Below are 17,965 nucleotides of genomic sequence, written 5' to 3'. Positions count from 1 at the left end.
TTGCAGAACAAATGAACATTTCTTGTGGAAGTGGGTGCCCATCCGAGTACATTCCGCCGAAGATCAGCAAAGGTAAGTAAATATTTCGAACATATTTTTAGAGATGTGTCGTGGTTGTAGGCTAACTGTATAGCTTAGCATTGAAGGCTAAGTTCTGTACTCAGAATATTGAACAATGTGCTTTTTCCGTAAAGTTATTTTGAAATCTGACAAAGTGGTTGCATAAAGGAGTAGATTATCTCTAATTCTTTAAATAATTGCTATAAATTTTGTCAACGTTTATGAGTTCTTCTGTAAATTAAATGTGCCTATTCACCGGAAGTTATGGGGAGAAAACATTTTCTGAACGTCACGCGCCAATGTAAAAATTGGGTTTTTGGATATAAATATAAACTTGATTGAACAAAAAATGCATGTATTGTCTAACATGATGTCCTAGGAGTGTCATCTGATGAAGATTGTCAAAGGTTAGTGCTTAATTTTAGCTGTATATCTGGTTTTGTGATGGCTATCGTGCTTGGAAAATTGCTTTTTTTTTCTTTTTCTTTTTGCTAAGGTGCTATGCTAAAATAATCTAATGTTTTGCTTTCACCATATCGCCTTTTTGAAATCGGACAATGTTTATTGAATTAACGAGTAGAGTATCTTTAAAATGCCGTATAATACTTGAATTTTAATTTTGAGATAATTTTGTTTTGAATTTCGCGCCGTGCTATCTCACTGGTTGTTGTCCAACCAATCCCTTTAGCGGGATTGTATCCTCTAGAGGTTATCACAATTACACCATGAGTCGTTAATCATGAAACATACACCACCGCCCTTCTTCCTGGAGATATTTTTATTCCTGTCTGCGCGATGAACTGAGAACCCAACTGGCTGGACCGACTCAGACAGTATATCCCGAGATCCATGTTTCCGTGAAATAGAGTATGTTACAATCCCTGATGTCTTTCTGGAAAGAAACCCTCGCCCTGAGCTCATCAACTGTATTATCCAGAGACTGAACGTTAGCGAGTAATATACTCGGAAGCGGTAGGTGGTGTGCGCGCCTCCTAAGTCGGACTAGAAGAAGATCACTCCGAGTACCTCTCCACCACCGGCGTTGTTTTGGGTCGGCCTCTGGAATCTGTTTAATTGCCCTGGGGGGGGTGCGAACAAAGCATCCGCTTCGGGAAAGTCGTATTCCTGGTCGTGATGCTGGTGAGTTACCGCCGCTCTGATATCCAATAGTTCTTCCTGGCTGTATGTATGTAATAACACAAAACACATTTCTGGCCTAATAATGTAAGAAATAATACATTTGTCTGCCATTAACATTATTGCATGTCAAATCAAACATTTTAATTAAATCATTCAATGACTATTTTTATATACCTGATCAACCTGTAACATGTGTGTTTGCTTGTTTACATCTGTCTCCTACCCTGTTCCCTTTACTCAGCTCCTGTTCTCCAGGACCCAGGGGTTCTGCCTAACACCCAGACATGGATCCACCTGATGTCCTCCATTACCAACCACCCTCCAACTTTTCATGACAATAACAGTAGCTGTCGATGATGTAATGTCATTCTCTGCTAAGAAAGAGCAAGAAAACTATCATACTCGGCACATAATGTGAGATACACAGATGAACTAAAAACAGTAGCACAGCAAACACTCAGAACAAAGAGAGCAGCAGTGCCTGGACTTTGCAGTCTCCGAGTCCCCCTTCCGATACTGACTGCCTGTTGAGAACAAGTGACAGGCAGAACCTACCATCCATACAGCACCCACTTCCTCTCTATTCCACACACCAGAATTCAGTATTTCAGTCTGATTGCCATATGAGTGGACAAAAAAATCAGAAAGTAAATTGACATGTAACAAAAAAATATCAACTTTGATATATTTAAATCTTAAATATTGCCAGATTAAATCTTAAATATTGCCAGACTGTTTCACAAGATGTTCATTATAGTAAATTGTAACGTATCCCTTGATGGTATTTGTTAGTTCAACCTTATTTGTTGTATCCTACAGTAGGACATACTATATATATATATTCAACCACAAGGGTGTACTAATTATTATGATTTTTTTTTTAAATGTCATAATCATAGCTCCAGGACTACTGAAATAATATTATTTCAGTGTAGATAAGGAAAGGCCTGTTTAAAATAAAAACATTCCAGCCAGACAAGCCAGTGTATGAATCAAATGTATTTGCGTATGAATGCAGTGGAAATTAGCTGACTTTGTGATCTAAGGTGAGTAACATGAAGGTGTTGTGTGTGATATTTTTTTTAGCCTAATTGATAACAAATATAACATGGGGAAAAGTCAGGATCCTAGTCAGGATATTTTTTGTGAAAATCCAGATTAAGAATGTAGGTGATTGTGGGCTAAATCAATGACAAACAGCTGAAATGTTCAGGCTTGATCATCTGTGATCAAAACAGGCTGGGGTGTTTTCGGTTACGTTTAGGCTAAGGTTATACGTAAGAACGTAACTGCACTGAAATTAATAGGCTAATTCAGTGCGATTCTCCTGAATAAAGAAGTGTTTCTGTTGATCTGTTTGGCCTATGCATAGACCCATAACGATTCTATCCTTTTGGTATTTTGCAGTAGGCATAGCCTACTACTAATATTCTAAATTGTGCAGCATTTAATAAACCAACCACATTTTCCTGTGATGTTGAGGCTGAGCAAGACCTTCGATAGGCATCAAAGCTGGGAACGAGGGACTGAAAAACAGCTTCTATCTCAAGGCCATCAGACTGTTAAATAGCCATCACTAACACAGAGGCTGCTGCCTATATACAGACTTGAAATCACTGGCTATTTTAATAAATGGAACACTAGTCACTTTGTCTACATATCTTGCATTACCTAGCTCATATGTATATACTGTATCCTATACTATTCTACTGTATCTTATTCTATGCCCCTCTGACATTGCTCGTCCATATATTTTTTGTATTCTTAATTCCATTCCTTTACTAGATTTGTGTGTATATGTTGTGTAATGGTTAGATATTACTGCACCGTCGGAGCTAGAAGCACAAGCATTTCACTACACCCACAATAACATCTGCTAATCACATGTATGTGACCAATACAATTTGATAAGGTTTGTGATATATGGCCAATATACCATGGCTAAGGGTTGTTTTTTATAGTATATTGGCCATATACCACACCTCCTTGGGCCTTATTGCTTAATCATACCAGTCAATTGACAAAATGATCTGGAGTTTAATAAGGGTGATTTCTCTAGTAACATTCTTAATTTTGTAATAACATGCCTTGTGGGTAGGTTAAGATGTCATTGGGCTAAAATGTTTGCGAGACCGGGCAACCCTGGTAGCAATCCAAAAGGATCTTGGCTGTAAGAGATTCAGGGTCACCTTGAAGGACCACACAGAGACCTCAACCTTTTCCATGGTCATGGTTAAAAAGGTGACATTTTGATAGTCACCCTGTCAAGCGGCATCATTCACTAGATGTTTCCATTTAACAACCTCACGTCGTAAGTCAGGAGACTTGTCAAGAGTTAAATCTATTGATAAGTTTGATGTTAATTTAAAAACGTTACTTGTCTGCTGCCCCAGCAGTGAGGTTTAGGATTGCGTCGGTCATGGATGTACATTTCAGTCAACCTTTTGTTGCTCTTTTGCAGGTTATTATCCAACATGTGAACCACTCCACTCAGCTGAGTGTTTTGTCCGTTGCATGTGGGGAGAGATGGGCTGCAGTTCACATATTCTTCCTCTTAATAGGAGGCAAATGAGTGTCAAAGTCACTACTGAAGAACAGTAGTGTAATATCAAAATAGTACGTTGCATAAAGTTTAATAAATTTACAGCTAAAGAAAGGCACAACATAAAAATAAAAAGTGCAGTCCTTTCAATGCAGGGAAGAAATCAATTTGGAGCCACACAGAACGTAAAAATGTAATTATTTATTTTAAACCAGAGGTATCCTAAACATACAAAACAAAATTGCAGGCGCAAAGAAACTCCAAACTCGTCAAGATGTAGTGTCAATGTCAGTCAAGAGGAAGACATCCTCACACCTAAAAAGTAATTCCACTTAATCAAATGGAACCCCCCCCCCAAAAAAAACGAATTCATCATTCCTTTCAGCCATAAAGTGAAATGGATCAGCCCTGCTTCAAGCACAGGTTTTTGTTATAATAGGTCAGGGCAATGTTAAATACCTGGTTGTCAGACTGGACATCTGCCTGAAGTCTATGGATTGTGTGTCTAGATACAGATAAACACTGGTTCAAATCCCTCAAACACAAACTTACAATTCCATGAAATGAACATCCCAATAAAATAGAACAATTAAATAAAAACTATTTCAATAGCCATATGGTAGCACACACACGCCACCTTAGACATCTTTTAGGAGTTAAAGGGTATGAACTCTTATGCTATTGCTTTAAATAGGCTTGTTCAACTGAGAAAAACAAAAAGGGATCAGGAGAACACTGATAGAGCACAGTGTTAAAGACCCAAAGGACAAACAAAGTAACTACAGGGAGAAAATAGTTTCAAAACCAATTTGATGTTTTGGTCTAGGACAATTGTACCCTACAGATGAGTCTGCTCACCAGCCAGTGTCTTATCCAAACACAATACCATTTTCTAATTTGTCAAAGATGATTAATCATCCTCCTCTTCCTCATCCTCATCCTCGTCATCATCATCGTCATCGTCATCATCATCGTTGTCTTCAGCCTTCTTTGATTTAGAGGCTCCTGCCCCACCCACTTTTCCTCCTTTGTAATCTGCCACATCCTAGAAACCATAAACAAGTCTTAATCCACCATTTTTGCAATATTTAGCTAGCGATTCCTTGCCATGTGACACCAGTCAGAGCACAGTGGTAAAATCCCATTAAATTGCACATTTAAGACAAATACAGAGTTCTCAATGGCATTACCTTTTGGTATTTTTCCTTGAGTTTGTTGGCTTTGGCAAGATATGGCTGCTTATTGGAGTCTGTCAAGTTGTTCCACATCTCACCAAGCTTCTTGGCCACATCCCCAATGCCAAAGTTTGGGTGTTGGGCTTTGATCTTGGGGCGCTGCTCAGCACAGAAAACAAAGAATCCCGATCTGTAAGAGAAGAAACGTAGTCATTACAGATTGTTGCAGGCCTTGAAAAGGAACCATATTGTTGTGAATTGTCTACAATAAGCAGCATATATCAATATGCAATCAATATCACTTCAAATTGCTTCAAAAGCACAACTAATTAAAATGAATCTGAAGACACCTACGTGAAACAGTGCAAGATGGTAGTTAAATAATTAACATAATTCTATAGATGATTATAGAGTTTTAGGAAGAGACATACGGAGGTCTCTTTGGTGCATTAGGATCCTTCAGTGCCTTCTTGCCCCTCTTCCCAGGAGGACCATAGCTCGTCATTTCCGAATCATAGCGAGCTTTGTCCTGCTTGGCCTGGTCCTCAAACTTTGACTTCTCCTTTGGAGACATTGTCTGAAAAACAAGTGGCAAGTAAAATGTTAAGATGGCATAGCAATGGATATGACTGAACTATGCTAGCCTAGTACCATTATGTTGGAAAATAATGATCATGACAAAATTGTTTCACACTGAAATACTAAAACGTTTCATGTTACTCCTCTACCTTCCATCTTCCAGAGCACTTCTTGGAAAACTCTGAAAAGTTCACTGGGATCTCTGGATTCTTATTTTTGTGTTCTTCTCGACAGGTTTGAACAAAGTAGGCATAGGCAGACATCTTGCCCTTCGGTTTACGAGCGTCACCTTTTGCCATTCTGAAAAATGGTGGATGTTCTCTTGCACCACTAGAATATCGTCCACCAGCTCCTACAAGACAAAGACATTAAAGCTAAATTAAAACGCTCTCTCTCCGGAGTCTGGAACTCAAAAGCACATCACAATGATCCTTCTATGACGGACAAATTTTCTGACAATTTATACTTAAGTAGTTCAAGACAAGATGCCCAGCTATTCCCATAATACAAGTTTAGTGGTATGTATGAAGATGTCAACGACTGCACCTTGAAATATTTTTAAATCAAGCTATTGTACAGTTAATTGATTTAATCGTATTTTGTTGGTTAGCCCACGCCGACGCACACAGTGGCTTAAGAAGTAGATTAAAATAGTACTTAAAGTAGGCCTGTTAGAGCAGATTTTTAGATAGCAATGCTGCCTGGATTGTTAAATGAATTCTACTTTAAATTCAAAGTAGAAATGTGCTAGTTGATTGAAGAGATATTTAGGCTACTCAAGTCATCCACCGTCAAACCGCACATCCGATATTAGGCTAATTGAAATTATTTTTAGTGCATGTGTCGGTGATGCAACTCAATATAGGCCTACGTGCGGTTAGAAGCGAATTCCTCATCTTCCATTTTGTGCAAAAAATTCTCATGACAGAAACTGTCCTTTAATTTTATCAACATTTCGTGTTTTGTATTGCTCTCCTTCACAAATAGACCCATTAACCACATTTTAACACAATTCTAAAGGCGCTTGTATGGGGACTGTATTTGGTGCCGAATGAAGGGTAGATCGCCTATAGGAGTGCATTGACTAAAATGGCTTCGGCTTCCCTGCTAGGGGAAGGCTTAACAACAAAGCCATTCATACACAGCCACGGATTACAAATGGCACGGGAACAATGTCAACGCAATACATGCGTTCTGATCTTAATAATTTGATCAACTGAAAAGGCTTCTTTCGATTTCTATAGGCCTATACATTTATTTTCCAAAACGCGGACATTACATCAGCTTGTCAAAGTTCTCCAAGCACCGCCCGGCGCACAGCTGAGCTGTCAGTAACAAAGGCTGTACAAGCCAGCCATGACTGGTATAGCGATGGCAGCACCGAGTCAAACACAGCAAACTCAAACCAGAAGGAAACGCAAAAGAAACGAAATAACATTTTCGACATCGAGGGAACGAAAATATATCGGAGATTAAAACAAATTGGTGTCGTTTCATTAGATTGTCAGTCTTGAAATAACATTTGATGGCTGATTGTAGTCGTTCAATGGCCAGCCATTTTAATGCACTTATATGCTCGATAATGAAAAGTCTAAAAAATGATATATATATAATAAATATATAAAAAGGACGTAATTTTTTTCAAAATAAATCACAACTTTGAATCGAACAAATGCCAATGCTTTTCAATATACAAATGTTACGTTTCGATAATCTACCCAAAGAACCAGAATCATTTTATATAAAAAGGCCAATAATTAAACTTTATGAATAGAAATATGAACACATTGTTAAGAATGAGGAAAAAGTACGCCAAAATATAAATTTCTTATAGGATGCCAATATATTCCAAACAATTGTTTTCAATAGGCCCTGTCGTCTGCCTACCTGTGTTTGTTTGAGCGCAGTCAGTCACACGATCCGACGTCCTTCCCTTTAACAGCTGAGTACCATACACAGCCTCGCGCTAGCTGACTACGAGACCGGTCTGATTGGATAGTCGTTTCACATATTTGAAAGAACCTCCACTAGTATGTATTGGTTAGCACCTTGGAGAGCACATAATATATATTCATGACATCCCAACTTCAATTGGACCAACAGCAAAGCCTCTTGTCAAAGCTAAACGTTTATGTAAACTTACAATATGCAACATCTTTCCTTCAGTAATCGAATTCTGTATAGGCTTAGAAATGGGTTTTATGAACACAATGTTCACAAATGTAGGCCTATATAGGCTACACATTGTGTTGGTTGTAAAGTACCACACACGTATATCATGAAGGGATGAGTAGGAAGAGGAGAAAGGATGAGACATTAACATTCTGTGGATGGCTTGTTTTTGACATTTTGTTTCTTACAATATAGTGAAATAAATAAATAATTATCGTGTGCCTATCTTTCCCCCAAATATACAGACCTAGAATGTTTGATCCGTTTTATTTGGAATGTAACAATCTGAACTGTGACACTGGGTGCGTTCGAAAATCCACTCTGGAGTGCCAGAGGGCGCTCAGAGTGTGCTCTGGGCGTTCGTAAATTCAGTGGACGCTCTGGTTGAGGAGTAGGGTTGATCCGAGCATTCTGAACTCACAACGGCAGTCAAGCACCCAAACTAGCTTGCTAGCTATTTCCAGGCAGAAATTAGAGAATTCCTCACTGACCATTTTTCTTACCCTAGCAGAGCTGGTTAAGCTGAGTTTATGTTATCCAGAGCGTTGGTGACTAACTGTGCTGCTGGCAACAATTTAATTACGCTTTTTTTGCGGACGTTTACTGACACCGGCCACATTCAATGGGTGTTGAATGCATCTGTTACTCTGCGCTCTGGCACATCAGACGAGTCCTCTGAAATCAGAGTAGAATTAGCATCTTATCATTAGATGTCTACGTTGGTGTTGTGGTGGTTTCCAAGGTCTACATTTTGACATGTGACTTAATTGAACGACACTGATTTTTTACCTTGCTGTTGCAATACTACTGCAATCCCAATTTCTGCCAAGGACTCAAACATCTCCTACCCCAAATGAAGAGATGTGTGCTGCTCAAATGCACGAGACTTGGCACAGGAGGGAGAAGTTGGGTAACAGCAACAAGAACAGCGCTGGCCACCAGCATAGCCCAAGCTTGGCAGACACAGGCAATGCAACTCCGACTAGGCTGAATGCAGAGCTCCACTCCTAAGCACTTCAGCCATTCGTTGGTCTCAGACGTCTGCACTCCAGCCCAGGAGGCTGAGAGGAGTGATGACAGCAGCAGCTCCAGCAGCCGCAGCACTGGCTTACTTCCCAAGCTGATCTCTGTCCTCAAAGAGATGTCTGGGGAGTTGCAGATTCAGAGGAATTCCCAAGCATCTTGTCAAGCCCAGCACCAGACCCACATGACCACCTTCGGTCTACAACTAGTGATGGCAGGAATGGCATCCCCACCCTCTTTTACCCCCAAGGCTTCACCTCACAGAGCTCTAATGATTGCCCTACCTCCCATTCTCCCTGCAGATAGATTTAAATTAATAATAAATGCCTATTGCAACAAAGTTATGGTGTCAATATAAGAGTTTTAGACATGCAGGATATACAATCACATTCACAATGCAGTCCATTGGTAATTTATTCCACCTTAAAGCTTGTGAGTCATATCTAGAAACGTGTTAGTATACATTATTTTATAACTACTCTACGCAGATGGCAGTAATTGTACCGGGATGTCCACTGTCCAAATGTCTTTGTGACCTCTGGCATAAAGGGGTTCCTTGAGCCAGCGTGGGTTTGACAGCTGTGTGAGGTGTTTCTCTGTGAGCCCAGTGAGCACTGCTGCCTTCTCCATCTCCCTCAGATCCTCCTCTGGCACACTGTCAGAGCAGCACCAAGTCTCCCCCACCTCCACCAAGCCTGAAACAAGGAAATGACAGGGGGTTGGGGATATTCATCAACTCTAGTTTAAATCAAGCCTGAGATGTGCTGTGTATGTCCTCCTTCCCCACTTGCTAAGTCATTCAAAAGTACTGTTTTACCTGCCACGACTCCACGGCCGAATCTGTCACCTGAAGCCAGAAGCTCCTCTACTTGCATATGGCTCATTCCAAGTGTATTGGTGAGCATGTCTCTCCACTGGTCGCCCTCCCAGTCCTTCTGCGCAATATGAATAGCTAGAGTGCAGTTTTCCATTGTGGACAACAAGGGGCGCCAACGTGTCTCAATACTTTTTACACCATTAAGTACTAACCCCGCGTACGGCTGCCTGAATGATAGGCAACCCACTTGTAATGTCATCTTAACTCAACGTGAATGTTACAACCAGATGCTAGGTATTTTATCACTCTAAACCACTCGTAAGATACTGCGCTAGTAAGTACAAATGGCTGTTGCACTCAACATAATCACGCAGTCAATCGACCCCTTTTGTAGGTTCTGCGCTTGTCGCACTAATCTCTGGCTGGCTACATGTATCCGACTGTAATTGTAATTAACAATGGTTGACTATTGTCTAGAGACCTTGGTATAACAAATGCAATTAACTCTGCAAATCCTCGAGGCACCGTAAACGTAATTTTGAGCTACAAGACTAACTATAGACACTTCCTGTTTAAATCCAACAAAAACGTCTCAAGAAGGTAATGAGAGTTCCAAAATGTTTAGAATGGGAGCATAGTGCCATCTAGTGACTCACAAGTCCAAGGCATCCATTCATTCCATAATAGCTAGCGTTCTACGTCCGTAGACGTCCAGTCATTGCGCTAACGCTAGTTAGCATTGGCTCGCGAAAATAACTTCCTTCATACTGGACACACGTAAAAATGGTATCCACGGGTTCATCGGACTCTGGGAAGTAGATTAAGAGCCTCATTGCCAAAATCCAGAACTATCCCTTTCGTTGTAAATTGCAACCGATCAGCAATCAAGTATACAATGTTAAAACAGAAAATGATTTCCAAAAAGTATTCTTTCAATTTGAAATAAAGGTTAATGCATTTTACAAGACATGGAAATGATGACCAGATACAATTTTAAATAACTTTATTGTTTGTTATTGGTTAGTTATCAGTCACTTGGAGCAAGTATATATTTAACATTTGTATTAAAGTGCTTGCCAGAAGAAGAAGGAAAAAAAAGCTATATTGCAACATAATGTGTATGGTGGAGGGCAAGAAACAAGGTACAATAGAGGGGAAAGTATACCATTGGTCCATCCCCAGTCAAAAATGTGTTTTCAAATAAGTAATGCTTAACTCTCAGGCCAGCCGAGAGAGAGTGGTCACAGAACATAGACAAAACAAACAATGGGATATGTCAGAAGTTCAAAGGGGAATGGGGGGGGTACCATTTGTGTTAAGGTGAGAATTTCACCAAGAAAGCATTTTACACAGGTAAAATGATATCGAAGCAGCACTGCAGGTTCTCCTTTACTCATCACCCAATGCAGTCCTGGCAAGGTTGAAGAGGCCGGCTGGTGGTTTAACTAAAAAACAGCACACACCAGTAGGAACTGAGGTGAAGTTGTGCACCCTGAATCAGATCAATTATGGTAACAGAAAAGGTCAACAACTAGGAGCAACAATGATGTCATCCTGCCATATAAAAAGGGTTGCTAGAGGGACAAGGTTGTTGAGTAACTTAAATACACAGGACAAGACCTCAAGAACGCAAAACTATCCAAATACACATGGGTATTAGGGTATAATCCTATATCGTACACTACTATATTACAACAAATGTTACTCAAACTGTTAAATTATTTAATAAAACATAAGAAAATATCCCCAAGTAGCAAGCTAATCTTAGATTTAAAACAGTTAGCCTAATAAGCATGATCTTGGTACAGTATCATCCAAGCATTGATGCACAGGGTTTGGGAAATTTGCTAGCACAACTTCTGACACGCATATAATGCACCTTCAACTGGAATCATGTGAAAGACATCTGAATATTAAAATCTCTTTGGAGATTTTGTTGGCCAAAACATCACAAGGGAAATAAAAAGTACTGTACAGTATATCATATCACATAAATAAAAAGGATCTTCGTCTTGTTCCACTGTCAAAACAATAGAAAAACTCACGATGATATAAGAGTGCCTTTGGTCACTTTATCTGGATAGTCAGGATGGTCCATCTGTAGGTGCTCTAAAGATGTTCATACTACCAACTTCATATTTTCCCGAAAATCTACCAAGTTTAAATACCGAGAATACTTCATATTTATCCCTAGAGTCCCGGGGAATACAGCAAAAACCATTTAAAGGGGTTTAAACCAAGACATGGTTACTGTGCCACCTTGTCGGCTTGGCTGCGTCACTATTTAAAGATTTCAGAGCAAATTAAACTGATATTTAGTAATGACAGTGTAACTGCGAAACAGGCCATTCATAAATTCATAGCGTTGTCATGTTCCTCAATTAATTCAGCGCATTTCAGAAGTAGGCTAGTCTCGACAGAGTACATTCAGGGCGCACAGAGAGTACAGCATTGTCGAATCACACAACATTTGTAACATCAGTCAAACCAAAGTCAAAGTTGCTAAACTTGCTAGATATTCTCTCATTCTTTGGAGTTTATGTCCTATGTTTGGCAAAATCGAGTTGATGATTATATAGCAGAAAAGCTGATGAATAACAGGGAGATGAAGAGTGGAAATCATTTAACATAAAGTATCTTAACGGGGACCAACTCTGTTTAAAAAATATTCACATCTACTCCCATGCCGTTTGTTGATCACACATTCTCTACCGAAACTCTCATATGGGCAGCAAGGACGAGACCCCGCAGAGAAGTAGGGGTAATATTATTGCATTATTTTGACATGCATAGGCGAGAGACGTCCTTTGATAATGCAACCTATGGATTACAGAATGTCAGAATTTTGAGTTTTAGTGGGATTGGGACTGGATAGAAAAATTGCCCCAGCTCTAAGACAGGAGAAGATACAATTTTCCCTTGTGCCTCTGAATTGTGACAGAGATGCCTATGTAGTGAATTGTGCATAGGCCTATCAAATTTGAGACTGTCTTAAGAGTCACAATGACAGCTCAAAGAGGCACACGTTATTTTATAGCCTATACTGTAGGGTTTAACTGCATTCAGGTCGAGTGTGCAGTCCAGCAGTGTCAATTATGCATGTGCTTTGAATTTATGGCGTCTTTGTGTTTAGTAAATATGCTAGGCTAAAGGCTTCCATGCAACAACCTATTTAATTTTTTGCTAATCAGCTGCTGCACATGTGTATTTTGTGGAATTGCATTAGAGCAAACATTGGGGATTTTATTTGTTATTTCCCAGGTCTTGTCATTAAATCTTTTTGGGAAATGTGAAGTATGTTCCCGGGACAGTTAATCCCTACTATTAACAAACTATCTGTTGATAAGCAACTGCTTGTTAAGGTTAGAATAAGGGCTAGGGTTAAGGTTAGGGTTAGTACATAGTTGAAATGTTACTGATAGTCCATCTGTAGATGCTGTACACACTATCCAAATAAAGTGTTACCGTACCTTTTGTTCCACAAACTCTGCCATGGTTTTTCGTTTTTGCTAGAAAGTCAGGTCTGAATTCCAGTCCCACTGCTCACTAGGAGTGAGCCACATGGAAACTATGCTCTTCTGCCTCTTCTTAAAATGGGTGGTCAGAGCACCACAGCTGTCTGGTGCATGTGAAGTCCATCAAAACTCTAGAGCAGTAGTTGCAAAGCTTTAATTTAGTCAGGCATGTCAATGCACAGTTTTGGAGGAGGCACAAAGTACTTCCCTGGGCTCTGTGTGATCACCACACCAGTCTTTTTGCGAAACATGGGGGCTATTTTTGGCGGGTCGTGTGCAGGCATCTCTACGGACACCTCAGCATCCTCGTGGTGCAGGTCGTAGGAAACGTTCCCATACTCCCGCAGGAAGGGAAAGAGCTCAAGAAGAAACTGGCAGAAGTCTTTTCGGATGCCAAACCACCCTGTTAGAAAAGAGAAATACCAGTTAAAACAAATAGTTTGGAGAAATATTTGAGGAGTTACACTGACTGCATTCTCAGAAAAATAAAAAGAACACTGCCTCAATATGACAATTATTGCTGTTGCACCACTATCACCATCGAGGAGTAACTCACAGTGGTTGCCTCCTTTCTGGCCGAAGGTCGTGGCCATCAGAGTCACCAGGGATAGCCAGAGAGGCACGAATACTGACACATAGCTGGAGCTGTAGTGGCCATCCAATTTATGGACCAACAGGATCTGAAGAGCCAATGACAGAGACAACAACAAAAACAAGGCAAACAGGGTACAAAAAATTAAATATTACTTTCTCAACTTCTGACCTTCTTCTGCTCTCTGACCACAATAGTAGCTGAAGGATGGACGACATGACCACATACCTCAAAAGTTAGCAAGGGTACAACGATTGTCATCCAGCTGATCGCCATGGTGATGTGAGTACGCCGTTGCTCTGCAATGAGGTCCATAGACCGCAGGAAGAGCACTGACCACACAATGTAGTAGAGTACCACAAGGCACAGGAAGGACATGACGATCCACAGTGGCACACAGACAACCTGAACAAAATAACATGAAATAAATAATATCAACATATTTTACAACTCACTGTAAGTTGTCCTAAATTCCCATTCGTTTTTCTTCCCCAGACCTAGATATTGGGCAGGTTGTTCTCTTACCAGCCAAGGCCAACTGATGATTTTATCTAGTCGTAGGGCAATGAAGATAAACTGAAGTATATTGACCGAGCACAAGATCTCCAACTGATACAAAGAGAGATAGGAAGAACAGAGTAAACGGGTGAAGAGGGATGTAGACAAGTATACTATATTCACCGATATCTAGCCTAAATAGACTATTTGTGAAAAATAACATCCTTATGACTGATATAATGCCAGACTGACCTCTAGAGAGCGATCATGGCGGAAGCCCCACACACAGGCTGCAACAGAGACAGGCGAGACGAAGAAGAGGGGCATGAAGACCAGCAGCCAGAAGTGAGTGCCCCTCTCCACGCGGTCACACACCAGAACCTCAAAGGTGAGTAGGAGCAGGTGGATCCCAACAGCAATCAGCATGGCCTTGAACTCCACACAGGTTTCACCCTCAGCCCTGCATAACCAGCATGACAGGCACAGTAAGATGAGACATACTAGTCAGCAGTGATAGCTATCGCAACCGGACAGCTTTCTCGTTAGGACAATATGATATTGATAAGACAGCCACATTGACAAAAAAAGACCTACAAAAGAGTAAAGCATTTGTTTAAAAAGCACACCTGTACTGTGGGTTGTGGGCCCAGACGCCTGTGCCCACTGAGGCACCGATGATGACCGTGAGCTTCCATAGCCATATGGGGGCAAAGACAGCCCAATAACTCCATTGGATGATGCCATCCAGACGCAGCGACAGCAGAACCGAAAACAGCAGCAGGCAGGCATAGATGAGGAACTTACTAAGTGAGGAGAAAAACAATTATCCCCATTAATCTATTCAGCAATCAATTTAGCTTGCTACTCATCATCATTGGTACAAAAATGCGTCCCCCAATGCGATTCCAGATCAAGGAAACTGAACTATGTGGAGTTGGCCATTTAGGCCATTCAGTTGCTTAGTTATCTAGCTAGCTGGCATGCAATAACTAACTAACTAATACTAAACGACTGACAGCAACACACAACAGGGCTGGATAGCAAGCCAATAACATTTGCTAAAATAGCTAACGTTAACTGGCTAGCTTATGCTGTTCTTCCCCAATATAATAACTAGCTAGCTGACCTTACCAGTTACCGAAGCTGCTAGCCAACGACGTTAAGTTAACGTTAGCTAGCTAGTTCGTTCTGTCATGATTCACCGGTTCAGATAGTCAATGACTGAATAGTAGTAGGCAGTCTAACTAGTTAACGTTATCTGGCTAGGCGCTTTCCAACACAGATATGCTGGCTAGCTCTAACGTCGTTAGTTAGCATAACCGTAGAGACGTTATATCTCTTTACGTTACCTGGGGTTGAAATCTTGGAAGAATCCCCGAAGATTCATGACTAAAACTTATAATCGTCTAAACCATTATTTGTATTAATAATGCAATCACGCATCAAGAGGATGTTGTTTTTAATCAGGCAAAAAGTTAGCTTGCTTGCTTACTAGCCCTCTATCGCGGTTCACGTAGACGCAAACGGAATGTCCATGGTAGTGTTGTTAAGTGCCAGGCACTAGGGGGTCAGTATCGTGTACAAAAGTAGTAGGCTAACTGCCAAAGACAGTACAGGTTTAGAAACGGTTTGTGCTACTACTACCACTGGCAACAAATGTAGCTCAATCACCATTACAGCCCGCTAGTTGCCGTGTTCGAGACACTGAAGGTATAATAAGAACGAAAGCATAAAAACCGTGATGTATCATGGGTAAATTGTGATTGACTGATCTACAAATAATAATGAGTTGTTATTTATGAAGCAAGGTGGTTTGTAGATCAGTCAGTCGGCCGTCTCCTGCACTGTCTGCTGCAATGTCGAACAAACCCACAATGGTATATTCTGATTGACATAATTATTTATTTTTTCTTCTGATTGACATAATCTTGGTTACCCTGAAGTACAATTATTTCGTGAAAGTGTGTAATTTCGCCGTTTCATGTCCATGAGAATCTGTCCATGAGAGATTATGACTGACACAAAAACGTTACAGTTTGCGGAATAATACATTGTAGCCATAGACAGTGTAAACGCAGAAATATAATAGGCGGATGTTTTACAGGATCAAGACAATGCACATGTATATTTTATGAATGGGGAAGAGATATCTCTAGCAAATTATCCCATAAGAATTATTTATCAATTGGTGAAAAAAAATACAAAAACCAGAGTACCATGTAATGTTTTGATTTCTGGAAACACCAGCTTGGTTTCGTTATGTTTTTGGTTGATGTAGTTTATAATGGATAATGTTATTTGTCATGGATGCCAAACACATTTGAACTACATTACCCAAGAGGGAATCCTGTATGTTTGTGTCCTGCCATTTACCACTTATGTGAAGCTAGCCACTATAAGGATTAGCCAGCCACAACGGTGGAATTTGCGGTTCCGCTTCAAAATAAAGTCCCTCATTGAAAGTGACGCAAATGGATACAAATATTAGAATCATACCATATTGGGACTACATAATGCTAAACAAAGTTGAAATGTTGTTATATAAATTAAACAAAAAACAATAATTAGTTCATTTAACAAAACGTTTACAAATCAGTTGAAGTCGCACTGTGGATATATTAGACTTCAGAATTGCATTTGGGGCGTACTTACAGTGAGCTCCAAAAGTATTGGGACAGTGACAATGTTGTTGTTGTTTAGGCTCTGTGCACCAGCACTTTGGATGACTTTGAAATGATAAAAGGACTATCAGGTTAAAGTGCAGACTGTCAGCTTTAATTTGAGGGTATTTTCTTCCATATTGGGTGAAAAGTTTAGAAATTACAGAACTTTTTGTACATAGTCCCCCCATTTTAGGGGACCAAAAGTATTGGTACAAATTCACTTAGATGTGTATTAAAGTAGTAAAACAAATGTTATTTGGTCCCATTTTCATAGCACACAATGATTACATCAAGCGTGTGACTACAAACATGTTGGATGCATTTGCTGTTTGTTTTGGTTGTGTTTCAGATTATTTACAATAGAAGTGAATGGTAAATAATGTATTGTGCCATTTTAGTCACTTTTATTGTAAATAAAAATAGAACATGTTTCTAAACACTTCTACATTAATGTGGACACTACCATGATTAATGAATGAATTCTGAATAATGATGAGTCACAAAGTTACAGACATAAAAATATCATACCCCCAAGCACAGGAGGTTGGTGGCACCTTCATTGGGGAGTACGGGCTCGTGATAATGGCTGTTTTAGCATTTTAGCATAGGTGGAATGGTATCAAATACTTTAAATGCATGGTTTCCAGGTATTCTGGGGCGGCAGGTAGCCTAGTGGTTAGAGTATTGGACTGGTAACCGAAAGGTTGCAAGATTGAATCCCAGAGCCGACAAGGAAAAATCTGTCGTTCTGCCCCTGAACTTGGCTGAACCCACTTTTCCTAGGCTGTCATTAAAAATAAGAATTTGTTCTTAACTGACTTGCCAACTTAAATAAAGATACAATTAAAAAATTCAATTTCCACTATTCCAGCCATTATTATGAGCTGTCCTCCCCTCAGCAGCGTCCCGTGCCCCCAAGACATGCTAATCTCTCACCATTACTGTAATGGAAGGTTAGCCTTTTTTGGAGGGGGTATGAAATGTTTACCTTTGTAACTTTCTCACTTATCATTGTTCACAATTCATTCAGGATTAACTGTAATCATGGTTGACAACTGCCTTCAACTTGATCTTGACTATTGGATAGAGGCCTCATTGCTTTATCAGGTTTGCAACATGGTCTCAATACAGTACTTTTTTTGCTATATGAATGTCCAATACACATAGTAGGATGGTCCCGTGTGGCTCA

At 40.1% G+C, this 17,965-nt stretch overlaps 3 protein-coding genes across 3 annotated transcripts; all 3 read right to left on the bottom strand.

Moving 5' to 3' along the window:
• Nucleotides 1-3,928: 3,928 nt before the first annotated feature.
• Nucleotides 3,929-7,515, bottom strand: LOC106563671 (high mobility group protein B3). The gene is made up of 5 exons (XM_014129454.3): nt 7,384-7,515; nt 5,646-5,848; nt 5,349-5,494; nt 4,933-5,107; nt 3,929-4,787 (listed from the first exon to the last, which is right to left on the bottom strand). The coding sequence occupies exons 2-5, from the start codon at nt 5,793-5,795 to the stop codon at nt 4,653-4,655; spliced, it is 606 nt and encodes a 201-aa protein (XP_013984929.1). The 5' UTR covers nt 5,796-5,848; nt 7,384-7,515; the 3' UTR covers nt 3,929-4,652.
• Nucleotides 7,516-9,087: 1,572 nt separating this feature from the next.
• On the bottom strand, nt 9,088-10,079 carry LOC106563672 (protein EOLA1). Its single transcript, XM_014129455.3, has 2 exons — nt 9,509-10,079; nt 9,088-9,386 (listed from the first exon to the last, which is right to left on the bottom strand). The coding sequence occupies exons 1-2, from the start codon at nt 9,765-9,767 to the stop codon at nt 9,172-9,174; spliced, it is 474 nt and encodes a 157-aa protein (XP_013984930.1). The 5' UTR covers nt 9,768-10,079; the 3' UTR covers nt 9,088-9,171.
• A 2,693-nt stretch (nt 10,080-12,772) lies between these two features.
• On the bottom strand, nt 12,773-15,784 carry LOC106563673 (transmembrane protein 185-like). Its single transcript, XM_014129457.3, has 7 exons — nt 15,463-15,784; nt 14,740-14,916; nt 14,366-14,573; nt 14,141-14,224; nt 13,844-14,020; nt 13,580-13,703; nt 12,773-13,426 (listed from the first exon to the last, which is right to left on the bottom strand). The coding sequence occupies exons 1-7, from the start codon at nt 15,498-15,500 to the stop codon at nt 13,182-13,184; spliced, it is 1,053 nt and encodes a 350-aa protein (XP_013984932.1). The 5' UTR covers nt 15,501-15,784; the 3' UTR covers nt 12,773-13,181.
• Between the last annotated feature and the right edge of the window lie 2,181 nt (nt 15,785-17,965).

The sequence above is a fragment of the Salmo salar genome, chromosome 11 (genome assembly GCF_965601325.2).
Source record: "Salmo salar chromosome 11, fSalSal1, whole genome shotgun sequence".
NCBI lineage: Eukaryota > Metazoa > Chordata > Actinopteri > Salmoniformes > Salmonidae > Salmo > Salmo salar.
The sequence above is the reverse complement of the archived record's forward strand: the minus strand, read 5'-3'. Positions and strand labels throughout refer to the sequence as shown.